General features: G+C 36.5%; 2 protein-coding genes across 2 annotated transcripts in view; both read right to left on the bottom strand.

Annotated features, from left to right (window-relative positions):
* Positions 1–2,763, bottom strand: part of LOC123559566 (uncharacterized) — a 32,042-nt gene extending 29,279 nt beyond the window's left edge. Inside the window, exons 1-2 of the mRNA XM_045351501.2 lie at positions 2,598–2,763; positions 1,248–1,368 (exon numbers count right to left, since the gene is read on the bottom strand). Of these exons, the coding sequence (XP_045207436.2) occupies positions 1,248–1,368; positions 2,598–2,760 (284 nt within the window). The 5' untranslated portion in view covers positions 2,761–2,763. The remainder of the gene's footprint in view (positions 1–1,247; positions 1,369–2,597) is intronic.
* A 2,048-nt stretch (positions 2,764–4,811) lies between these two features.
* Positions 4,812–22,562, bottom strand: LOC123542266 (peptidyl-prolyl cis-trans isomerase G-like). The gene is made up of 6 exons (XM_045328050.2): positions 22,450–22,562; positions 10,667–13,168; positions 8,092–8,188; positions 5,746–5,880; positions 5,429–5,521; positions 4,812–5,174 (listed from the first exon to the last, which is right to left on the bottom strand). The coding sequence occupies exons 1-6, from the start codon at positions 22,511–22,513 to the stop codon at positions 5,090–5,092; spliced, it is 2,976 nt and encodes a 991-aa protein (XP_045183985.2). The 5' UTR covers positions 22,514–22,562; the 3' UTR covers positions 4,812–5,089.
* Between the last annotated feature and the right edge of the window lie 3,887 nt (positions 22,563–26,449).

The raw sequence follows: 26,449 nt of genomic DNA, 5'->3' as shown, positions 1-26,449 counted from the left end.
CTGTTTAGCGTTCTGTCTATTTTTACCTCTGGAGGCCTCTAAAAGGGGCCAAGCATCCCCGTTTGAACAAAACTGAGAGAGAATTTTATGACAAATCTATAGACCAAGTTTGATGAAGATCCATCAAGCAGTTTCTGAGAATTCATTCAGAACTATTTCTATTTTTAGCTCTAAATCCCCTAAAATGGGCTAAGAGATCCCATTTGAACAAATTTTTGGAGAGGATCTGATGATGATGCTAAACAAAGCAAGTTTGATAAAGTTTCATAAACTGGTTCAGGAGGACCAATTGTTTAAGTGTTTTTATTTTCTACTTTTAGCTATAGCGGCCACTAAATGGCATCCAGTGCCTCATTTGGACAAAACTTGGAGAAGACCTTATAATGAAGTTACAGACCAAGTCATTTCAAGAGAAGTCCTTTTTTTATTTTTAGATCCAGTTGCCTCTAAAAAGGGTCAAGCTGAACAATTTGAACAAACTCGAGAGTTGACCTTGCCAGGAAGATAAAGACTTCTGACCAGTAGTTTCTGAGGAGAAGTTTATGTAAAATTATTGATACCTGACCATTTACCTATACTAATAGCTCACCAATAACCTTTAGGTCAGGCGAGCTAAAAAATAAAAAGTAAATAAAACACAGACATGTCAGTGTAAAAAGGCCTTGTATTTTACAACTTCCATGCTCTGAGATATATAGATGCAACTCTCAGTACAGCAGTAATATTGTTAGTATTTTATTCCGCATTTAAAATGGTGAGGTGTTTTTCACAGTGAGCTCAGGCTAATTAGACATTTATGCTTTTCATTATACATCTAGGGTTTTTTTTCGGTCATTTTTATAGCCGTTATTCGGCTATATTCCCAATGCCAAAAACTATATATTTTTCCCAAAATGACTGCAAAAATTCCCAATCTACATTCTGAAAAAAATTTCATCAAAATTGCACAAACATTGACCAAATTATGGACAATTTTGTAATGGAAGTATGTTAAAGAGGTTGTACAATGTGAAACAAGTGTATGAGAAAGTGCTTAAACATATCCTTACTATATGCTATGTGACTAAATATTTCCCAATATGCGTCAAAATTCCCAATTTTGAGGGTATAGGCTATGTTCCCAAATCAGCTAGAAAAAACCCTGACAGCTGTAATTATGATTTATTAAATTTCAGGAAGCAAATCATAGGCAATAAGAACTTAAAACCAGTCCTCAGACAGCTATTAAATGAAGTTTACTACAGTACCTGAAACCAGACCTATCTGTATCATGATCAGAGGCTGGAGTGCAGGGTGTGCCAGGCATCAAGGGTGTATCTGGTTTGGAGGGACTGTCAAAGTCATCATCTTCTGTTGTTTTGACATCATCTAAAATTTCAATGTGTTAAGCTTATACAGAGGTACCGAACTTGGCTCTGTAATATGATTTTATGATCCTGAAGACTTGTTAGGAAGCTGAAATCTTGTATCAAGAGGTTGCTGAGAAAACAGGTTAAATGCAAAAATGTCTTCCCAAAATAAAAAGCTAAAAAGTCATATCTTTGTGAAATGTATTTTAAGAGTTTTTGAACCAAGCTATTTGAGGTAATGTCATGCTGTCAAAGACTTATATGTGTAGTTTTCAAGCATTCTATAAAGCAGTTGCTGAGAAACCTGCTTTATTTGCAAAGCATTTGTGGTCTGGGCATTAATGTAGACAAAAGGATGACAAGAACAGTCCTACATTTTGTTTGTAAGTATGAAACAGTCAAGCAAAATAATTACTTGCAAGTTGTAGATAATGAAACCCTCCACTTTCTTGGAGTTAAAAAGATTCTACTGTCTGACAGTCTACTTAAGTATACATTTTGAGTGAATAAACTGCACATATAACTTGCGGCTCCCATTAATATATGCAGGCCTTTTAATGCATGGGACATATTCATTTATTATCTTTAAGCATTTTTGACCAACAATGGCCAGGGTGGCCCCTGAATGTAAATATATAAGGCACGTTTGTTCAACCAGTTCTACACATCTGCAAGAATGTAAGAGATAGAAAATGCATAAAACTTATTATCTCCCTTTTATGGTTGAAGTTACCTGCATAACTTACACAGATATTAATGTCTCAGAAAGTTTACATAAAACCCCATACATGCAAGATGTAAGAACAATTAATTCTGAAATTAAAAGCATGGTCTTCAAAACACAAACACTGCTACATGTTTGATAAAAGGAGATAATACTTCTTTGTCACGAGGGAGACTGGAAGTATGCAGAGATATGAGAGATGTTTGATAAATCTAGGACTATACTAGGTTACAGGACACACCCAGAAGCACGTGCTTAAATTCACAGATCGAGACTAACTGACCCTTCATTCTGCTTACAGGACATATGATGCTGTGGCTAATGAAAGAATGTTGGCTGTTGCTATGTAATTTTATTGAGAATCCAGAATTTGTTAGAAACAGACCAGACAATAGCTGCATCAATAAGTTGGACAACAAGGCATTCTTCCTTCAATTCTTGATGTATATAATCTATCTATATCATAAAAAACTGTTTAATATTCTGTTGCGATATCAGCAAGCAGTATTGCTCCTTCGACTTACATGAAAAGCATTCTTCGTACACTTCGTCCATCCCTCTTGCAGAAACGCTGGTGACAGTATGATAACTTCTATTGCTTCCGGTGTTTATGTCGTGCTTTTGATTGGTCGAATTCTTGTCCAATGGCCAATCATAAACCATATATGACAGGCACGTGTAAGACATGTTTTGCATGGGGATTACACTAGGATTTAACACGACGCCAAAGCTAATCGGGCCCGCGGGTTCTCGATTTTATTGCCTTGCATTGAAAAATATGAAAAGAGGGCACAGAAAGATAATTTCCAGTTTTTCAGAATTATTACAATTCTATTTCATATGACAAAATAATACAACAATTTTCATAAACGGTGCTGTTCCTATATATTTCAAACAAAAAAAAAGCAGATTTTGAATGCAAGCCTTGGCTATCACCACCCGATTTGTTCCCACAGAGATTAAGCGACTTGTTCACATATTGTGCGAACAATTTAAATATCATTATTTATTGGAAAATTACAAAATAAGTGAAACCCGGAAGTATGTATTTGTAAAACCCGTGCAGGACAATGTAATGTAACGTTTTAGTGCCATATACTGGCATCCACACGGACAGACACACACAAATCCCATCGGTGAAAAGCTAGCTCATCACCAAAGGTGATTTATTGCGCCTATATACTGTCATTTTACTCCAATGACAATTGACAGGTTTACAAATTTGCATATTAATGGAACTACTTCCCTTTATGCATTCAGTAATCGTTACAGTAATTTTCTGGCCGGATGCTCCAGGACGGTATTCAATAGCTCCGTGTGCGACTGAAAACGTTCGTGATCTGTTACAAAAAGCGTTGCTAGTATTGATATGTTATGTCTGCTTTTTTTCAAAAGACTAATTTCATACTGCGCGAAATCTAAATTTCTTTTACGGAGACAGTTGCCACTTCAAAGACATAAGTTTCTTGCAGTTGCTTAAGTAATACAGGCATAGCGTAAATACTAGAGAATCTAGTTGTAGGTTAATGCCAGCCTATGAATTGTCAACCACGCGAAACGCCACGCACACGGGCGCGAACACGTCACCATGATCACGCAGATATGTGGAATACGCAGATATCATTTTTCTTTGTTAAAGGTATTTTCGGCAAGGACTACAGAATACCGGCCTGACACATTTTACAAACACTTTATATTTATGCTTTCAGATTTTTTCGATATTATCTGTTTTCGAGTATAAAATAAAGAAAACGATTTCTTTGTTAAATGATTTATGGTACTGACATTGCTTCGATGGCAAAAGTTTGTTTAAATCTTTCTAAAAGTTGTTTAAATCTTTCCTCTACGGTAAAAGATATATATATTTGTTTTGAGTTAGAATATAGTGAGATTATCTTTGCGAACATTTGTATAGATATTTTTTTTAAAAATAAATGCTTCTTAAAGTTCTTACAAATTTTGAGAGGACATAACCGGGAGAGAGCCGTGCGTTGATCACACGGAAGTTTTAAATATTCAGTTTCAATTGTAGTGTGGTTCCATATGACTTGACAGTTCAACAAAGAAATTCTAGCTTATAAATTTTGGGATAAACAACCAACGATTGACGCATGCACCAATGAGAAAACGTTATGACGTCAATTTACCGCATGACACCCCGCCAATTACTTCTCGGATGAATGAATTACAGTTTTTTATGTGCATGTAACAATGAAAATAAACCAGTCATGCTTGTGGTATATCGTCAAATTTACCCCTATTCATCATTCAGATGTTTGAATATTTAACGCCCTCGTGATTCACTTCGTGCACATCTGAACTCCAAATCGTGGTAAATCAGACGATATACCACACAAAATAATTCGATATTTGAAAATGGCTCAATTTGTCTGCAAGTTTAACAAAGCAGAAGTTGTATTATCTGTGTTGGCGCCGCGGACCGATGAAACTATCCTGACGTCAAATATGACGTCTAACAGCTGCATGACGTCTGGTTCATTACTACCTGGGAGTATGAAGTTAAGCATTAATTTTAACGTCATGTTTGAATGAAAATAAAAAAATATGTTTTGTCGTTTATCATTTTATTTACTACGGTTCATCGTTCAGATTTTGCACATCTAACTTTCAACCATAGTAAATCAGTTTGTAAACAATGCAAAGGTTTTGATTATTTGCTAAATATTTGACATGGCTTTCTTCAACCCGCACGAAACCAAACATGTGATAAAGAAATATATGTTCAATTCTTTTTATTCTTCAGTTTGTGTTTTCTTAAATCTTTTTCATATTTTGGCTTTAGCAATTTCTAGAAATCTACTTTCAAAAATATTAAAATCACTGTTAGTGTATAAAATTTATTAACTGTGTACATAGTATGTTATAGATAAGAACTATCTGTTTTATCAACACGTAAAAAACATTTCAACATCACAGCGTTCAAATTATCACAGTCTCGAATAAATCACAATTTAAGCAATTCTGCCACGAATGGGACAGCATCCGCTTTTTAACTTCACTGCAATAAGGGTTTTCTGGCCTTTTTCGTTTTAGTCGGCGTTGATATAGGCGTAGACGTCCTCTTAAATGATGGAGAATTTCTGAAAAGGAAAATTGTTGTTCATGACCGATATGAAAGTTTTGGCCTTGGTATTCCGCCTGCAAGTCATCTAGATCCATCATGCTATGGTTTAAATTATTGGTCTCTGAAATAAATGCTCATACGATCATTTTTTTCCCCTCACGATTATGCTTAATTGCAACTAACGTTTAGCCTACATTTAGTATTGCGTTACCCTCAAACGAAGATCAGCGTACACGTCGCTACAGCAACAGGACTTATTAGCATGCTTACCTGAAACTGTTGTTGTTGGTATCAACAACGGACCTATTAAAGACCTCTTCCTCTTCTGAACTTGAATCTAGCTCCGAATCTTTCTGACCCGTTCTATAATATAAAGAAATGGTGGTACTATAGTACACAAAACTATTAATTGGATAAAAGTTTAGGGTTGACCATCGTCATCATCATCGTGTTTGTACTGTAATTATCTTTCTGTATGTTCCTTTGATTTTGGTGACGTTACGATTGTTGACATGCAAAACAATAAAAACATCCGTTTTGTTATTAAACATACAAAGTTAGATTTTAATAAAACTATAATTACTTACATGCTAACGATGTACTTGCTGTTGCCATTCCTGTCCACTGTCTTCCCTGACAGTTCTATATGCATCTTAGACTTCTCAAGATCTTTAGTCTTCAACAGATCCCGGAAACCTTTAATCGGTTTTCCTGAGCGGGACCTGAAGTTTAATACTCATGTTTTCAGTGCACTGGATATTCTGCTTTTATATGAATCAAAACTGCATAAATAGTAGTACCTTGTTTCTGCCACATATTATACTTAATTTCTCTTATTATCATACAGGACAATAATCAAATGCGAGCCGTAATGCAGGGTTTTAACACAAACGTATTTCATTTATAAATGTATTTGAGAATTAGTTTTGCACCAAGAAATGTGCACGCTTTATTTCGCCCGAAAGTCGAATAACATCGCCATTGCTGACTTCGGGTATTTTTCTTGAAATTGTATACCTGTCTAGATAGAAACGAAATTGAATATGACCGAATCATTTACCTAGGCCAAGTATTGTAAGCGGGCACAATAAGTAGTATTGAACTATCAGAGACATTTTTTACTTATTCATCACCGCATCTTCCCGATAAAAAATCGGGAACATCGATATCTTTTGATTAACCTATTCAGACAACTGTGTTATCGTCATTGTGTTTAAAGCAGCAGATTTGGCTAAAAAAAAATCTTTCTTTCAAATTGAAGTTTTGGACATTTTATGAACATTAGAATATGAATTTTTGTTTCTAAAATATTTGAAAAATTCCAAATCAAGAAAAAAAGATGACCGCGTATGGAATCGAACCCCGGACCGCCGCGGCAATAAAAGCATTTTCCCGTCGTCGTTACCAATAGCGCTATATAGCTGATGTCTTCAAAATATAGGCATTTATAATCGAGGCAGTTTACCTGGAGTAAAAGCGTGACAAATGCTCTTCGATTTTCATCGTAAAAAGTAGTAAAAATAGCAACTTCTCATGTGTTTCCATAACATGAAGTTTGTCAGTAATTAAGTTTTAAAGCCTTCTTAAGAAATAAAGCATTTATTTCAAGATATCTAAAAAATATTTTTTTTATTGTTGTCGAACGATCTGGAGGCATGCCGCATTGAGTATACATGTAAATGAAATGGTTAATTAAACGGAAATGACATTCCATATAAAAACAGTTATTATCATTCCTAGGTCAAAATCGTCTCGTGCAATATAGGTTTTGTCGTGCTAGTAACGTCAGGTCTATTCGTGCTAGTAACCACTTCGGACCCACCAGGTTTAGTCGTGCTTATAACCATTTCAGGACCACAAGGTTTTATCGTGCTAGTAACCACTTCTTGCCCGCCAAGTTTTGTCGTCCTAGTAATAACTTCTGGCCCTCAAGATTTTGTCGTGATAATAACCGCTTCAGGCCCGCCAGGTTTTGCCGTGCTAACAACTACAGGTCCACCAGGTTTTGTGCTAATAATATTTTTAGACCAGCCAGGTTTTGTCGTGCTAATAACTACTTAAGTCCCGCCAGATTTTGTCGTACTAATAACCACAGCTGGCCCGCCAGATTTAGTCGTATTAATAACCAGACCACCCTGGTTTAATCGTGCTAATAACCACTTCAGACCAATCAGGTTTTGTCGTGCTAATAACTACTTAAGTCCCGCCAGATTTTGTCGTACTAATAACCACAACAGGCCCGCCAGATTTAGTCGTATTAATAACCAGACCACCCTGGTTTAGTCGTGCTAATAACCACTTCAGACCAATCAGGTTTTGTCGTGTTAATAACCACTTCAGGGCCGCCAGATTTTGTCTTACTAATAACCACTTCAGGCCCACCAGATTTAGTCGTACTAATAACCACTACATGCCCGCCAGATTTAGTCGTGCTAATAACCACTTCAGATCCGCCAGGTTTTGTCGTGCTAATAACCACTACAGGTCCGCCAATTTTTGTCTTGCTAATAACCACTTAAGGCCTGCCAGATTTAGTCGTACTAATAACCACTACAGGCCCGCCAGATTCAGTCGTGCTAATAACCACTTCAGTTCCGCAAGGTTTAGTCGTGCTAATAACCACTTCAGGCCCGCCAGCTTTTATCATGCTAATAACCACCTCAGGTCCGCCAGATTTAGTCGTACTTATTACCATTTCAGGCCCGCCAGGTTTTGTCGTGCTAGTAACCACTTCAGGCCAGCCATGTTTTGTCGTGCTAGTAACCACTTTAGACCCGCCATTGTCGGTTACAAAAATAATAACATATACGTTCAGTGGATGTTTAAAGTAGACTTATGCATAATTAACAAAGTTAATAGCGCACTTTTACTCATGTCTCTTTACAGATGCGCAAAAAAGAAGCTTGTTAAACAATGCAGACTTAACAACATACCTGTAGTGCAGAAGGGCTTTGTACAGGCAACAGCAAAGGATAAAAATAATAAGGGAAAGTGCAATGCCAACTAGTGCTCCGACCCACAGAGTTTTGTCTGAAATATAATATCAAAGACCAATCTGATAAAACATGCTAGATCAGGTATATAGCTAGTAGCTACTAAGTAGTGATATAAAAGAAATAAAATAATGAAAAAAAGTAAAAATCGTATAGCGATCTGTGAATTACTGTAGTTTGATTACTGATACACCTTATTACTGATACATTTTATAAGCTTCGTACATCACATTCTAAATGATCAGTTAGTAGTTTTGACAATCTGCAGATAAATTTTGCAGACTAGACTGCGGTGCAAAAAAAGTCTAAACATACGTTGATGAAATTTCATTTCTAAATATTCACTCACCTCCGAGCAACATTACAGTAACGTAGCAATTGAAATGGTTTTCTTTTTTTTGTTTTTGTTTTTTTTATCCGACACAGCCGACGATTTTCAGGAAATTTGCAGACGGCACTGTATCGTGATAGTCATAGCCTAATAGGGTCAATCTCGATAAATACTGAAATCTTAATCGTACTGAAAAAAAGGAAGTTCGCCTTAATAATGGGTCCTTCCAACGAATTGTCTTTCAACGAATTAAAAAAAAACAAGTCCATAAAATAATAGTTCTGCCCAAACATTTTGAAGATCCATGCAGCAGTTTATGAGAAGACATCGTTTTAAGAGTTTTTGTTTTTAGATCAAGTGGTCCCTAATTTCATTGATGATGCAACTTACTTAAGACGTTGCGTACGTTGTTGGCGAACATTGGAAATTTTTCAGTTTCGTTCACTTCAATGTTTCATGAAATTCGTTTTAGAAATACGGTTGTTTATCTTCTTATATCACAAGAAAGGCAAAACAATTTCCCTGTTAGTAAATATGATCGCATTTATGTTTAACAATTAGTAAAAATTTAATTCGACATAGAATCATAGAAAACAACACTAAAACGTCATGTAAGATGTAACAGAATTCACCGATGCGCATTATTTAACGGCTTGGTAAATTCATAAAATTATTTTTTTTCCGTCAACTATATTTGACGTCATTGCAGTCATTTGCTGTTCAATACTTCCTGTAACAAAACAGGAAGCAAAAGACAGATCCAACATAAAACGTAAGATTTAATGTCTTCTCTCGATAGGATTTGTTAAAATTTCTGTATTTTCTTTAACTATTGTATGCTTTCTAAAATATTTATTTTGACAAAAAGTACATAAATTCTAATTTTGAATTAGTAAGTTTTTGCCGAATATTGACTTTAATAATGGCGTTTAATATATGTATACTTTAATCTAGCCGCGATGTCACACGTGTCAAAAAATGCAAAAAATAAAATTACGAAGTTGTTACGTGCCGAAATATTTAAAGAAATATGTATTTGTTTACAAAACAGCGACTACAGTCTGAAAGTACATAAAATTGTCTGCAAATTGATATGCATAAGTCTTACGTTGAATATGAATTGATTAAATTTAACACAAGAAAATTGCAAAATCTAGCCGAGATGTCACAGCCGTGAAATTAATGTAACGTCGACGTTACGTTTGAAAACTAAATAATGTATATGTATTACAATTGTATCTGAACACCGCAATATAATTCACTGTCTGATAAATAATTATATGGAATAAATATTATATAGTATATCTATATCAAATATTTCCTTAAATATCGAAACGACATGATTTATGAAAACTGTAGTCCAACCACCCCAAGTAATCCCTTTAACGTCTAAACGGCTAAAAACGACGATAACGTCAGTTACGCTAATGTACGCCAACAATGAGCGTAACGTCTTAAACAAACCTAAGTAATGGCAATCAATGGATATTACAGACGAAGTTTGTCGAAGCTTTACTGTACGGTTCATGAGCAGAAGTTATTAACAGTTTTGTTTTCTAAGAAGCTCATCCCGCCCCTAAGGCCAGTCAAGCAAATTTCGGAAATATCTTTGTCAGGACGCTACAAACCACAGGAGTCTGAAATACTGTCAATAAGACTCTAGAAGTCTATCTTTAAAAAAATCTGTATATAATTTATTTCATAATTATATACGTGTAGGTATTTCGCCAGTTTATTTTTATTATAGAAAATACATAAACTTACTGGGTATGTAGAGCTTCAATCACATTAAGAGTCATTATGCAATGTATTCATGCTGTTTTTGCTTACAGACTCCTGTGTACAAACCATGTTTGGTGAAGATCGATTCAACAACTTATGAGAAGAAGCTGTGTAAAATAATTATACATGCAGACAAGCGAAACTAATTAACAACTCTGAAACAGGTCTACAAGTAAACAATGATGCTACTGACCAGATCTTTTCCTATTTTAAAATATGAAACTTGGGAATAATATATTTAAAGTAAAATGTTAATGAGAGTCGATACACATACTAACAGCGCACTCTGAATACCTTTTGTTCAGGCGAGCTAAACGGTAGCTGTTTGTTTTGCAATTGCAAGCTGTAGTAGATAACATATGAAAAAGTATTTGAAAAATGTTTGTATAAATTTCATACTACCTGAAAGAGGAGAAGTAGTTTCCGTTTCCGAAGCTTTATGACTTCTTGCTGTTTTCGGTTCATTTTGCTGTTGTTTTCTGAAAATGAAATGTTTGCGTTTCCGTATTGTAGTTAGTGTTTTTACTGTAGGTACAATCGCTATGTTTGCATGACCAGTCGCATTCCAATTCTTAAACGTTGTTTGTTTTGCTGACTGGATATTATTTCTCACAACCTTCTTGCTCTTTCCGACCTCACCTGCCTTTGGAAACTTTGGTCTCCAACTAAATAATATGTTTTGAATTGTTTCTCTTATCTGCCTTAGATCGTTATTGTTTTTTGCTAATACCTTTTTACAATACGGTGTTGAACATTTTGCCTTCGTTCTACTGTTAACCATTTGATGTTTGGGTTTCCTTACTCGTCCAAATACGTATGAACTGTTCTTTATAATTTTACTATTTTTTTTCTTTTTGTTTCTTCGTTTCTTAGCAGAAGATTTTCTACAATTTTTACGACGGCATTTATTTTTCTTTTTGCCTCCACGGTGCTTAAGAGAATACATTTTAAACCTGATAGCCTTATTTCGTCTAGGCACATATTTTGGCATTCTTCTGCCTGCATGTTTCTTAACAAACGATCTAGAACCGTAATGTTTCTTTTTGGATGTTACGCCTTTGCCGCGATTTTTCTTTGAGATTTTAAACCTTATGCTCGCGCCTTTACGTATCTTCTTATTTGCTGCCATGGCTTTCCCTCTATAAGTTCTCGCAGACGAGCTTCTGAATTTCTTATCTGCGCCTTTTAGTTTCTTTTTACTTTTGCTTCGATGTTTCCTCACATTTGAGCCTTCAAATTCCTTACTAGTGCTTTTACGTTTCTTCTTTTTCGTTGTCTTGCTTTTTCCTCCATATTTCCTCACATGTGAACCTTTAAATTTCTTATTAGTGCGTTTACGTTTCTTCTTTTTCGTTGTCTTGCTTTTTCCTCCATGTTTCCTCACATGTGAGCCTTTAAATTTCTTATTAGTGCGTTTACGTTTCTTCTTGTTCGTTGTCTTGCTTTTTCCTCCATGTTTCCTCACACGTGAGCCTTTAAATTTCTTATTAGTGCGTTTACGTTTCTTCTTTTTCGTTGTCTTGCTTTTTCCTCCATGTTTCTTCACACCTGAGCCTTTAAATTTCTTACTAGTGCGTTTCCGTTTCTTCTTTTTCGTTGTCTTGCTATTGCCTCGATGTTTCCTTACAGATGAGCTTATAGATTTCTTACCATTACCTTTCAGCTTCCTCGTATTTGCTGCCGTGCTTTTGCCTCGATGTTTCCTTGCAGTTGAAATTTTGAATGTCTTACCAGTGCCTTTTAGCTTTTTCTTTGTTGCAACGCCTTTGCCTTGACGCTTCCGGACATTTAAGCCTTTAAATGCCTTACTGGTGGCGTTTGGTTTCTTTTTGTTTGTTGCAATGCTTTGGCCTCTATGTTTCTTAACATTTGAGCTTTTAAATGTCTTAATGATACCTTTAGTTTTAGGTTTCTTCTTTGTTATTGCCGGGACTTTGCCCACATGTTTCTTCACAGATGAAACTTTAAATCTTACACTAGCTCCTTCATGCTTTTTCTTCTCTCTTGACGGGCCATTACCTTCATGTTTCTGAACCAATGGGCTTATCAATTGATTACCCTCGCCTTGTTGTTCCTTCTGCTTAGCTGGTTTGCCTTTGCCGTTACTTTTCTTCTGCTTTGCCGGTTTGCCTTTGCCTTTACGTCTCTTTTGCTTTGCCGGTTTGCCTTTGCCTTTACGTCTCTTTTGCTTTGCCGGTGTGCCTTTGCCTTTTCGTTTCTTCTGCTTTGCCGGTGTGCCTTTGCCTTTACGTTTCTTTTGCTTTGCCGGTGTGCCTTTGCCTTTACGTTTCTTTTGCTTTGCCGGTGTGCCTTTGCCTTTTTGTTTCTTCTGCTTTGATGATGTGCCTTTGCCTTTATGTATCTTTTGCTTTGCCGGTGTGCCTTTGCCTTTACGTTTCTTCTGCTTTGCTGATGTGCCTTTGTCTTTATGTTTCTTCTGCTTTGCCGGTGTGCGTTTGCCTTTATTTTTCTTCTGCTTTGACGATGTGCCTTTGCCTTTACGTTTTGTTTGCATGGCTTTATGTTTCTTCGTTTTGGTTGATGAGCTTTTGTGCCCATGTTGCTTCATATGTGCGCTTTTCAATATCGTAATTGTGTCGTTATTTTTCTTTGTATTCTTTGAAAGTCTTCTGTTATGGTGTGTTGAGTTTCTGTTTGAATTGTCATGATTTTTATTGTCCGTATCCAATTGCTTGGAATGTACACTGGCATTCGTATTGTTTTCCAGATTTGTTTTTGACAAAGTCTCATTCTTTACATCGCTTGATTCATTTTCTTTTTTCTGTTCCTCTTTTTTCGAAAGTCGTAAAAGTTTCTCAAGAAGTTCAACATTTCCCTGGGACATATCTACGAAATTTGTAAAATTCTGCGATGCATCATTTTTCTGTTTACCCTGACTGTCATCTGCAAAAATAGATATTTAAATCTTTAGAGAAAAACAAAAATAGGGAACACCTACCAGTACCTAGATTATAATGATGACATAATTATAAAAACAATAAAAGTATCAAGTACAACTGACACTGTGTACCCTAATTTCAAAATAAGCACTGAAAAAAGCATTATGCACCTGACCTACGAACTTGATAAAGGGTCGATTCTGTCTGTGTTTGGTAACAATATATCTGGAAAGTTTCTTGAGAAAAATTCTTTATGATTTCCTATCATAGGATTTGAGGTATCTAAGTACAGTCTATCAGAACTATTCAACACACGTAAGAATCACAAGAAATTATGGTGAATACTATTCAGCGTTTGAGGCGGAAAACGTATCTCCCAACCATCCAGAAATAATCTTTACAGATTAAAAAAAAAACCACTTAGATATCACCGTTCTTAACAAGAAAGAGTCAAACACCGAGTTTCGGTTGAAAAGCCGATATATCTAAAGATGTGTCGCCCAACCACACTAAACATCTGCTGTTTATTCAAATATTTTAGCAGAAATTTATTTTTTTTTTGTTGTTGTTTTTTTGTTTTAGTTTATGTTAGACTTAAGGCCGCACCAATATTTATAGGTCACATGGCGGCTTTCCAGTGACCTCATACGCAGTCCTATTTAAAACTCCGTCTCTATACCAGCTAACTATATAGCAAATAAAATCTGTAAAAAGATCCTTTGGAAGCATAGAACGCAACCAAGCAAAATAATAGCAGACTCGGTTTGATCGAGTCTGTTCATGAGAGGTAATGGGAAGTGCAACACCTCTCACGCCCTCTAGCACCGGCTTTAGCTGACCTCTGTTACACATGCTTTGAATGACTCCATGATATCCCCAAGGACCAGAAAATATAACAACACTGAATCCAAGTACGGGGAGACTTTTTACAGCCGCTACATGGCACTTAAACATTGCTGTTGTGACAGCATTTTTATTGCAACTCAGATTATTCAGCAGAAACCAGTTTGACGTTGCTCGTCAACCTATTATTTTGCCAAACGATATTCACTGATCTAATGACCAGTTCTTTTTAATTTAATTTTATTTATTTATTTTATTTGGGTTTTACGGCGCACCAACACAGTATAGGTTATATGGCGCCAAACAGGACTGAAAATTTTGGTTTCACATCTCATTTACATCGAAATAAAAACATGAGGTATGGAATCAAAATTTGCATACCTGCTGGAATCACAGAGTTACAGCAAAACCAAGTGTTAAGACCCTATTAGTCGCCTCTTACGATCATGCAAGGGTAAGGCAGTGGTTCCAATTCTTTTCATACACAGATCGTCCCAGAACCACAGGGGGCAGTTCTTTTTAATACCTTGATAAATATATAGGAAGTATTAGAATAAAAGGGTAACTTAAATCATCCCTACAAATATTCTCATATCAAGTTTCAGAAAAGTAATAATAATGATAATAGAAATTATCATAATAATAACTTTATTTAACCAGAATAACCAATTTGGCTATAGCGAGTTTAACCATGGTCCTGTAACTTAAAAATTTGAAACTTCTATCCTTAGTATATAATATATAACATAATTATAAACAAAATGGCAAAACTAGTAGCAGTATATAACGAATTTAAGTTCAAGGCAATAAATTAAATTAACGGGTAAAAGAATAAATGATTTTTTTTTGTTTTTTTTTTTTTTTTTTTTTTTTGTTTCGTTTTGCTTTGCTTGTTTTAATCTGCGAACGAACCCCCTGAAAACCCTATCTGAGAAAAGTATATGAAAGCGTTGATTTGCATTTAAAAAGCAATACTATTATTATAATGCTTGCGTGAACATAAATATTTGAACATAAATATTTGCAACAACGAACATACTGACGAAAACTTAACAACAATTTATATAAAAATGTGAACACTGCATAAACACTTGGCGACATTAAGCGGATAAAAATGAAAAAGAAAACATGTTGTGACAGAACTGCTATATGAATTATACACAATTCAATAGATAAGAGGATCTCAGAAACAATGCAGATAATAATAAATACATTTTAATGTAGATAAATACGATACCTTTTATGGAACCAACAATGTCTGAGTATTCGCGAAAGGTAAGAATGAACAATTGCAATGATAATGTGGATGATATTGTCGGTGGTGGTCGGCATCAAAATGGAAGTACAATTCAGGAAATACGGAAACAATCAGCCGCAACAGCACCTTCCCCGTTCTCTGCCCCTGAGGCTATCTTATCCCTACTGCCGGATACCAGTGTTTAAAGCCTTGCATGGTAGGAATAGACGGGTTGTATATATAGATGTTCAAACCTCCTGGTTATTGGCACATCACTTATTACTAATCAACAACTGACACTAGGACCATGAAGCCTGTACCAGCAAATAAGGAAATGGAAACGAATGTTGCATTTATAATCACTTTCCATGCAATTCATGCTAAGTTGAACATGGTATAACATCCAACTGACAATATACGTCTCCAATGTGGTGTGGTCCAGGAGACTAAGTGGAAAAAAATATTAGTGAGTGAGTTGGGATTTACGGCGAATCGACACAAAATGGTCATATACCGCCGAGGGGAAAATATATATTAAAAAAATATTAAGACAACACGTATAAGAAAGTTTGATATAAATAGAATACAAAGAGATATTGCTAACATACTTCTATTTACTAATACAAGATACAGTTTAAGATCTCCATTGATAAATATGTTCGGACATAAAAGCTTTGACATTTTAGTTTGACCTTGACCTTTAAGGTACGGGTCTGCGTCTTTAGCGGGTTACATGTGTCAAGTGAAATCAGAATCCATTATAAATTTACGAGTTGATGGCAAAGTTAAAAGGGCCTTGTGATAAATGTGTCCAGATATAGTGTGCAAGACACCGTTACGGGAAACATTATTTTTGCTAAGTAATACGAAAATACCCTTGACAGTTGGCAGAGTTACAGACTGAATGACGGACTGACAGACGGACGACGTACACACTTAGCAGAGGGCTAATAATGAAATTATTAATTGTTTGGAGGTATACAGAAATCTCGCTAAAATGTTAGTATCCTTTTATACATTGTTTCCTAAAACTGTTCTAGTAAAGCAGGAGGGACAAATCCCCTACTGTATTGTTCATTTAAATATAACCGGTGTTACTTCCCTTAACCCTTTCACAACACACTATTCAAATTAAACAATTTTACAAATGCAATAACTTTTTTCTAGTGAAGCGATTGTTTTTTTCTTAATTTTATCATGGAGACGATTAAGTATATTCCAGCTTTTCTGGAAGAAAGGCAGTTCCTTTCAAAACAAAACATTTTATGAAATACAACGTAAAATAGAGAATTACTGTATAAGTTTTGATAGGCTCTCTTTTTATTGCCATCACAAATACCTACGTTTCGTCCGGGGTTAAAAGCGGAAACTGCACGGAATGTCATCTAATAGCAGCAATCACTGATTAAATATTTATATTAATTGATTTTGTTTCCTTTTCGATATCAGCTCACTGCGCTATAGAAAGAAGAAAGAAAACTGAACAAGCTACTATTCCGATTTCGCAGTAGGTGCTTTCCCTTTGATGTAGGAACTCTAAATGTATTATTAAGGTAAATTTCAGACATTTTTTACACCAACTTAAATGAAAATCAATTTGACTTAATCTTTGATTGAATTGTTATGAAATTGTTATGATAGATCTAAGTTAGCATAAAAGTAGTATTTCTATGCAAAAAAGTGAGAATTTTCTACTTTCTGAAGTTGTGATTTTGCAGGATTTTGCAATGGAAAAATACATTTAAAAATTTGACATTAATAGCATTTTGATCATTTAAACGCAATCGCACCTATTGAATGGTGTATTAAGTTTATATCTGAGTGTTGCAAAATAAAGTCGCAACACATGAAAACCCATGTTACAGACTTTGCGAATCAGGCAGTTATTTTTCTAAATAAATTTCTATATAAGTTTATGTTATGTTAACAGTTATGTAATTGTTGTGTTACGTTATGTAATTGGTTAAAACTCATTCACCGTTTTTGTTGTACAATTTTGTCTTGTCGACTTAAAATCAAACTAATCTTAACCTTAGTATGATATACATCACTCAGATATCTCACGACACGTTTGAGACTAGTATCAAAACACCTTCCCCCCAAAAGGGAAATTTCACGCTATTTTCAGACAAAAAATCTTTACACAGATATAATTATAAAAGTGTTTATACATGAATACATAATTTATACTATTAATACTATGATTATGAAAAGTATCACCGCCAAACAAGTGGTCTTCATAATTCATATGACAGATCAGGAGATATGCCCCTTTATTACACTAAAATTAACGTTTGCTCCACTAACTCTCTATGATAGCACTTCCTTTGGTTTACAATATATCTCTAACATTGGCTGGGAGCATACGGCTTTAATACTCCATTCTATATATTAAATGTTATTACTTCCACTCTAGATGTCGAAATAGTTAAGCTGTCTCCGTTAGGGTATTGATACAAGTGAAGGCACTGATCCCCACCCCCATCAAGGAGTCTCCAGAAACGTAATTTGCCAATCTGGAGTATATAAAGACACAATTTTCCTGGAAGGTGAAAAGCCAAAGAAGGTTTCCGTGGCCTCAGATATTTCCCAGAGAACAGTACTCGATCCTATCTCTTCTTAAGTCTACATCAATGGCTTTGTTGACTTTATTAAACAAAGTACTTTTAAGACAGTTCGTGGGTGACAGCATACATGTAATATATTAAACAAAATAAAACATTTAATGAATCTAAACTACTTGAACTTCAGTTTGATTTGGAAGCTGCTGGTAAATGGGAAGATTTGGTGACACCATTAGTATAACACAAGAACAGAATCCGATCCAGTTTGATTCACACTTCAGAAAAAGCTCAGAACATCAGGTCAGTGAAAGATGTTGCCCTCTGACTTTGTCACACGCTGACTCATTCACCTGCTGGTTCCAACTTTTGGGACACGTGCACTTTACTACTCTCTTTATTCTTATGGGGGTGTAGTGAGCGGATGTTTTGGAACAGTTCCGGATCACGGGTTCCGGCATAAAACACTGGCCCAAGAGGATTGTGGGATCGCCATCTTCGTTCGTATGGCAGCCATATTTGTTGTCATTCCGAAGCGACAGCCAAATCCGTTGTATTATATAGCTAAAAGCAGCCATCCATCCTTTTGGTGAGTCCTTTAAATTTCCTAGGTAGTTTTAGCATATCTTGGTGGGTTCAACAATGGTGGCAGCGCCTTATTCGAACCAATAAGACCGCTGATAATAAATCGCTACCCGACCGTGGGAAAAAGGTCTATCTTTTATTTCACCAAGATAGGACTGCGTTTACCACCCTAATTCATTTTAGGGGAGAGGAAAAGGGGAATATACGTTGATTTTTGGATTGCTACTTGTTTAGGCAGTGAAAAAAACGCGTTTAACTCATAACGCATCACTGCGCATGTCTGTCGGCCATTCTGGAAACAAACCATTTCCGTGAAGCCGGTGTTGGGGTAAAATTCTCAACTGGTTTTGCTAAAATATTTTGACCGATATTTTAGAGTTTCTTAAGGAGAGTGTGACCAAATTATAGTTGCACTAGACTGGAATCGAGTGTACCTGTAAGTAAAGAACCAAAACCTAGTTCTTTCCATAGTGCACTGCCATTTTGACACAAAACCTGTCATGGCAACGGGTGGATCTGATTCTACAAAGGTGCCAGCTGTCCAGATAAACTATGCTGGTGAGGCTGAACTTCAGCAGATACCTGGTGTTGGTAAGAGGTTGGCCAAGGCCATTTTAGCTGTTAGGCGGAGTAGTGGTAATGTTAGTCCCGAAACTCTTGCTGTTCTATCCCGACGGGAGTTTTCTGATGATGAACTCCTTCAAATCGACTTTACCCCCAACGTGAAGCTGGAGAGTTCAAGCTCGGAGAGTTCCGGTGATGAAGCTACGGAAGTTGGGCCAAAACCGCCCACTTCTGCATGGAAAGAGGCAGTATCGACTGCAGCGAGAAAAACAAGCATGCTGGAACAAGCAAAGGTAAGGCAAAAGTTATCTTTTCAGGAACCTGTGGTGATGCCGCTAAAACCAGTGGCAGATATCAAAAGCGAGCCAGACTACACTAGTACTCCTGCTGTAGGGGGGACCCAAAACCTGGTCTCCACCCCAGTGCAGCCAGCAGTTACAGGTAGTATTTTGCAGAGTGTTCCAGTTTCAGGTATGCAGTCGTTAAATCTTACTGACATTACCCAGATGCCAACACTAGTTCCAAGGCCGACTTGTGGTGCTCATACCAGGGTTAAGGAGTTTGTAGCTTCCCTACCCAGAAACTTGACATTTGATGGGAGGGGAAACTGGAACGCATTTAAGTTGCAGCTACAGCAGTATGTTAGGACTTTCGAGTGGTCAAAACAAGAAGCACTTGATTGTCTGGTGTGGAGTCTGAGGGGTAAGGCCCTAGACTATTATGAAATTGTGTCTGATGAGGACCAGACACTTTCATATGAGTTGTTGTTGAAGAAATTTGATGCCAGATTTGGAGAACAAGAAATTCCAGCTATTGCTCAAACTAGATTTCAACAAGCCACACAGCAGGTAGGTGAAAGTTTGGATGACTGGGCAGATAGGGTGCTTACTTTAGCAGCCCGGGCCTTCAAGAAGTTACCGTCTGAGTATTGCACTGAGCAATCAGTTAATCGCTTTCTGCAGGGAATGCTTGATCGTGAGGCAGGTCATCATGTGTGCATGCAAAACCCATGCACAGTGCTAAACGCAATCCAGTTGGTCCGTAAATTTCAGCAGGTCCACCTGGCGATGTATGGCATAGGCAAGCCTGAACGACGCAGGAGGGTGGATGATATGGATGAGCACCCCTGTGCTGTACATCAAGTAACTGAATCTGACCCACCCGCGGCAGATTTTCAGGAGGCTCTTGAGCAAATGGAGTCTCGACTGGAAAGGAAGCTTGGTCAACCACAGACGGTTAATCAGGTGTCGGCTGAAACACCCAGCCGGCGAGGGGATGATTTCTGGGAGGCTCTTAGAGAATTAGAGAGTCGGATTGAGCAAAGGATTGACCAGAAATTATGCGGTAACTGGTAAAAAAGCCTTCCAGTGGACTGATGAGCAGTCAACAGTGTTTAAAGCACTAAAGGATGCTTTAAAACATAACCTCCAGGGTTGTCATTGCCTAATGTTAATGACAATTATGTATCAAATACAGATGCATCTGATTGGGCGATTCGTTTGGAACTCTTTTAGGTGCTACAGGGGGTTGAAAAGGTGATAGTCTATGGTTCAAGTATTACCTGTAGACAAACCTTTCAAAGTCCGTACCGACAATTCGAGCTTGAGATGGTTGATGAGGTTTAATGGCCGCATGGGGCAGTCGGGGAGATGATTGGAGGAACTGTCTCAATATGGTGCTGGAGCACCGGTTAGGTCGTTACCACACTTATGCAGATGCACTGTCCAGAGGGCCGGTGTGGTGGGCAGTGTAGGGCACTGGTGGTTGGGGTGCGACTGGTGAACTTGCCCTGTGGCGGTAGTCGGTATTGCAAGAAGACCAGTGAGAGCTGGGTCTTGTTCCTCACCGATATAGACGATGAGGTGTTGTTGGGGTCCAAGCCAGTGGGTGAAGGCATGGAGTGGTTTGGCCAACCTAGTGTCTTTCAGGGTTTGGGGTCCCACGCACAATGGCGCTTCGTCCATGGGAGTGAAATTGAATCTTCAGCGGGCTGTCTCAGTGAGAAGTCGGTGCGGGCGGTAAAAGGTTACTTCACATTAGAATGTGAGGAACAGGAAATCCTTTGGAGTCAGGTGTGTTTAGGGTGTGAGATATGTGAACAACCTAATCTGGACTAGAGTGTACAGTGGACATAACTGATGTTAGGAGCTGGAAAGCAGTAGTGGACCTTATCCCATGGAATGCTGAAAGGGGATTTCCAGCAGATGCAGCCAGTGTGAATATGGTCACAAGGTGAGGGCCAGGGAAAAGGGTCCAGTTCCAGTTCAGTCACCAAAAGGTGGAGCTCCTGACTCCAGGGATCAGCACGGCCAGACGTGCCATGTAGCTCCAAAACCAGAGTTACCTGGCCGTCAGGTAAACCAAAAGAAGCCTGTCCCAAAACAGAGTAAACAGGCGGACCAGGCAGCTGCAAAACCTCAGCTACCTGGTCATCCGGTAAATCAAGATAAACCTGTCCAGAACCTGAACAGGGCTCCGTTCCACCAAAACAGACAATACCTTAAGTAGATGGTAACTGTGGGACCTCGGGGAATCAACCTAGTAGCTTGGGGTTCTCCATTCCTGACCTGATTAAAACTCAAGATGATGATGTGAATCTTAAGGCACCACCTGTAGAAAATGGGTAGGGCTATTGGAGGTCAATTGTTATGGTTTGTTTTCCTTTCACAGAATGCAGACCGGTTATATGTCCAGGGCCAGTCCCCTTGGATGTAATGGACTCAAAAGATAGTTCCAAGAGTCAGGTTGGCAAGCACAGCCAACCTTGGCAGCAGTTCTCTCGCCAAACCAGCTGAGAAGAGTAAGTACCAACTCACCTTGCTGGAAAAAACAACCAGTATTGATGTAGATCCCAGCTATTCTACACCTACAAGGCTCTCCTTTTTAGGGTGGGGAGGAGTGTAGTGAGCGGATGTTTTGGAACAGTTCCGGATCACGGGTTCCGGCATAAAACCCTGGCCCAAGAGGATTGTGGGATCGCCATCTTCGTTCGTATGGCAGCCATATTTGTTGTCATTCCGAAGCGACAGCCAAATCCGTTGTATTATATAGCTAAAAGCAGCCATCCATCCTTTTGGTGAGTCCTTTAAATTTCCTAGGTAGTTTTAGCATATCTTGGTGGGTTCAACAGGGGCTACCGGCCCCACACCCCCCGGTCCCGTTTTTTTTCTTTTTTTGTCCGTCGAATAGATTATTGTTACAATTTATTTAAACAAATTAAAGTGATTGTAACAAACACACCATGTCTTTTAAAATCTTAGCAGGAAGTACGTACCAGTAAAATGCATTCTACTAGCCCAGCTTTTAACTTACTATCTACCTGTTCTTATCCAGCACCCAATGTACACAGCTTTGGATTTTTTAACTTTTTATATATTGTAAATCAATGTTTGCACATATTTTTTCAACAATGACAACATTCAGTATCCAGTAACCACGGAGATTTAAAAGCTTCTGGCTTAGGTATAAAAATAATTATTTAGCATAGTTGCTCACCAGAGATCGACTGTGTAGAGATTGCAGTTGCAACCAAAAGAATAACAGTACACACAATTTTCATTTCTGCATTTTTGGATATTTACTCCGCCATTTTGCAACGTCACGCGAATACAACGAAATAATGACATAATTCATGACGTCAGAAAGTCAGTACCTGACCGAACGAATTAACGGTCCAAGCTACAACCGGTCCTCAAAACATGGACAACAAAAAGGCCTTTATATAATTATGATTTGTTAATTCTGCTTATCTGCTTGGTTCGTTACTGGCCAGCCAGTAAGTATGTTAACCTCACATTGACGAATATTATATACACAAGAATATATAGTCAAGCCAGATGATGATAGAACATCTCTGTATATATTATACATGAGTTCAGCGCATTATCAGTATAGATCTATTAAGTTTAAAACAATTTAGTGGAAAATTTTAAAGAAACCTGGCACAATCAAATGCTAAAAGAGAGTTTATAGGGTTCTATGTAGATCTAATTGATGAAAAGATTCCATTTGCAAAAAACTTGATAGGCATGCCTAGCATCTTATGATCTATGTAACGTTACATCAAATCTACTGGACTTGACCGAATAGGGCCAAAACTATTGACAATATCCGCTGGTTTTATAGCTGTACAGCTGAAAGTTATTCCTGAGTTGTAGAAGTTGAACCTTTGTTAAAGGGAGATGACATGACGATGTTAACAATTATAGACCGAAATCCATTGATCATGATTCTACCAACATTGTCAAAACTGATTGAAAAACATGTATTCATGAATCATTTCGTTTCAAGCTTTTACATGAAAATCCAAGTGGATTTAGAAAAGCACAGTCTGCTCTAACAGCACTTTCATTTATGATTAAGATAAATAGATCTATATAGCTTCATGCAATAAATGAGGGATGTTTTTTTCATAGATGAGTGGTAATGATATAGATTTTAAAAATAGCGTTTGACCTTGGAGACAACGATATTCTTTTATTAAAATTAAAACTTTACCGCACCTGGATTACTGTGTTATTATCTGGGACAAAAACCAACGAAACAATCGATATTTTGTTGTTTTTGATTTTCGATCAAACTAGAAGATCAACGATCGAAATCTAATTTTCCAAAAGAATTTGTTGCCACCTCGACTTTAAAATTCTTTTTTACAAGAGCAAATATCGGATTGACTTTCGCCGATATTGACAAGCCTGTATAATTATTTAGAAATGCTGGTTGAAGTTCTGTATGTAGACAAAGTCATTTGCGACGATGCTTCAGAATGAGCCCTCATAATTATTTAGAAGCATCTCAGAAACTATAAAGAACATAAACTGCCTTTGGCATGAAAAAGGTGACCTCACAGGGAAGGTTAAATAGCCATTGTTTTGTTTTTTTTATTTGTTGTTTTTTGTTATTTTATCATAATATTAGAAGAAAAAACATACAAAGTATCCTTATCTATCTATTATCAGTTTCACGTTTTTCATAATTATGACATTTCGATCTTCGAGTTGGCTAGGAATTTTATTCGTCTCGAAATTTGATTTTCTGAAAATTTGAATTACGAACTTCGACTGACTCGAAATACAAACCCAGGTCGGATTTTGAAAAAAATGAAATTCGATCTTTGCGTTGGTTTGAAATTCAGACCTAGCTTGACTTTCGGCTTTTTGAAAATTAGTGTTTCGATTTTCGGACTGTTCTATAAATGATAGTTCGGAATTCGAAATGTTATACGGTTGAATTAATATCTTCAAATTAGCTCGAAATACAAAACTAGCAGGGATTTCAACATTTCGACCTAAGAGCTGGCTCGAAATTCAAAGCTAGTTCGAATTTGAATTTCGATCTTTGATGTCAGTGCCTTCTTCTAGACGTACGAAATTCAAAGTTAGCTTGAATTTAAACTCCGATCCATGTTACAAAGACTCTTCTAGCATTCTAAATACCACAGCATTTAGTACTATGTAACCAGAAAAGATAAGTACATGTAACCCAAAATTATTCAGTATAATGTAACCCAAAAAGTTCAGTTTAGTATCATTTAGCACGCATTACTTCTTTAAACATTAAATCTTTAAAGACCGCAAACTTATATTATCAAGTAAACCCAAACAGCACACCAATAAACATTAAGTAGCGGTCACCAAAACATTCAGTACTGAGTTATCAAGAAAAAATAATTTAAGTATCATGCATGATGTAAATCATAAGCATTTAGTACCATTTAACCGAGATGTATAACCCAAAATCATTTAATATCAGATAATCCGGAAAAATTTAAAATTTAAAAATATTTACTACAATGTACCAACCCCTCCACCTAAACAAGTATTATATAAACATGAAAACATTTTGTATCTTGTAAGAGGAACAGTTCTAAAATCTTGTAACCTAATTCAATTAGTATACTGTAAAAGATCCCATGATAACAAGAAATCATAAGAATGAGGAAAGATCTCCTTTATAACGAGAAAATAGTTCTTTATTACGAGATTTTTGCTAGTGTAGACTAATTAAAAACGAGTTATTTAATTTGTATAAAAACCTGACAACGAGTTCAAGAATCAAGACTAAAGTGTAATTCTAACTGAATAGAGTAAAATATGTATGTGTGTGGGTTTTATTTTGAGGCACTCGCTTGTTTCCATCATTTATATCTGTCAAGAAATGTTTATCATGTGTGAAAAAGGAAGAAAAAACTTAGAGAATTTATAACACAGTAATTCACAACAATGGCAGGAGAGAGTTACAGCGGGAAGGAGATCTTAAACTTTTTCCAAACGAGCGCACAGATGCACTCGATTTACTGATTTTCAACAACTCTCTCTGATTGATGTATAACCAGATTTTTTTGTATTTCTAGTTCATCTGAGTGATTTACAACACTAGAAAGGCACTTCATATTATCGTAAAGCGTATTTTGTGGCGTGCACCTGTCTGTACGTGTCTGTCACGTGTCAGCAAACTTCCGGAACCTGTGCGGAATTCTTATTTCAAGAAAAAAATAAAATCTTTATTTGAATTGTATTTTTAAGTGACTTATGTAAAAAAAAAAATGTTGACTTCAAAGGTAAATGGCACAAAAAAATAAAACTCAGAATCCAGGGACCTGTAGGTATCATCTTGCTAAGTCAATCGTACTTGGCTGAATAATAAGCCAGATAAATCATTGACTCTTCACCTTTGATAACTTAATTGTTTTGTTTTTTTTTTGTTGTTTTTGTTGTGTTGTTTTTTCTTTCTTTTTGTTGTTGTTGTTTTATTTTTGTTTTTTATGATTCTACTTCATATATTTTTAATACTACATTCACATACTTAGTTTTTAGATTTGTAATTGTTCATATAATTGTTTTCAATGTCTGATGTAAGCACTTTTGAACGTGTAAGTATGATTGCTATGCAAATGAGATATAATAATGATATTAATCAATTCATTCATTCATTCACGCTGGTATTGTGTTTCAAAGCATCGATCACTGAAGTGTTTTGAATTCTATTGTGAAGTATTGAAATGTGATTCATATTTTGAAAGTTGATGAAAATCACAGTGCTGTACATTATAATACCGCTATAAATGTGAAGAACAGTACCTATCACAACAAAAACGATAATCTAGAAGACAATGTCGTAGCTGAAGCAAACGGGTACATATTTCGGTAATTTTGTAATGATGTCACAATGTCACTTAGCAGGACACGAAAAATATGATTTGGAAACTTCGCTCAAATTTAAGTCCGTGTCTTCTGGTCATTTTCCGTACTTAATTTGTTACATTAAATCTGTGACAGAAGTGTTTTCGTAAAAAGGCTTTTGAAAATTGTTTATATCGTTATGTTTAACGTTTTTGCATTTCTTTCGTACTTCTAAATGATACATTTTATAGCAATTTGGACTTAAACAATTTCAGAAGTTTTTATTAAAAGCTTTTAGACACCACACGTCAGGCGCAGTTACATTTTTGTTTTAAAATGCATTTATCCATAGCATTATTACTACCGATCCAAGA

Source organism: Mercenaria mercenaria, chromosome 15, assembly GCF_021730395.1.
Source record: "Mercenaria mercenaria strain notata chromosome 15, MADL_Memer_1, whole genome shotgun sequence".
Taxonomy (NCBI): domain Eukaryota; kingdom Metazoa; phylum Mollusca; class Bivalvia; order Venerida; family Veneridae; genus Mercenaria; species Mercenaria mercenaria.
This window is presented reverse-complemented; position numbering and strand designations above follow the sequence as displayed.

Excerpts from the sequence above, each read along its gene's own strand:
- LOC123542266 (XM_045328050.2), bottom strand. The coding sequence starts at position 22,513 with ATGAAAATTGTGTGTACTGTTATTCTTTTGGTTGCAACTGCAATCTCT. Across the intron at positions 8,189-10,666 it reads AACTACTTCTCCTCTTTCAG|ACAAAACTCTGTGGGTCGGA; the intron begins GTAGTATGAAAT and ends ATTATATTTCAG. Across the intron at positions 5,522-5,745 it reads AGCAAGTACATCGTTAGCAT|AACGGGTCAGAAAGATTCGG; the intron begins GTAAGTAATTAT and ends TTTATATTATAG.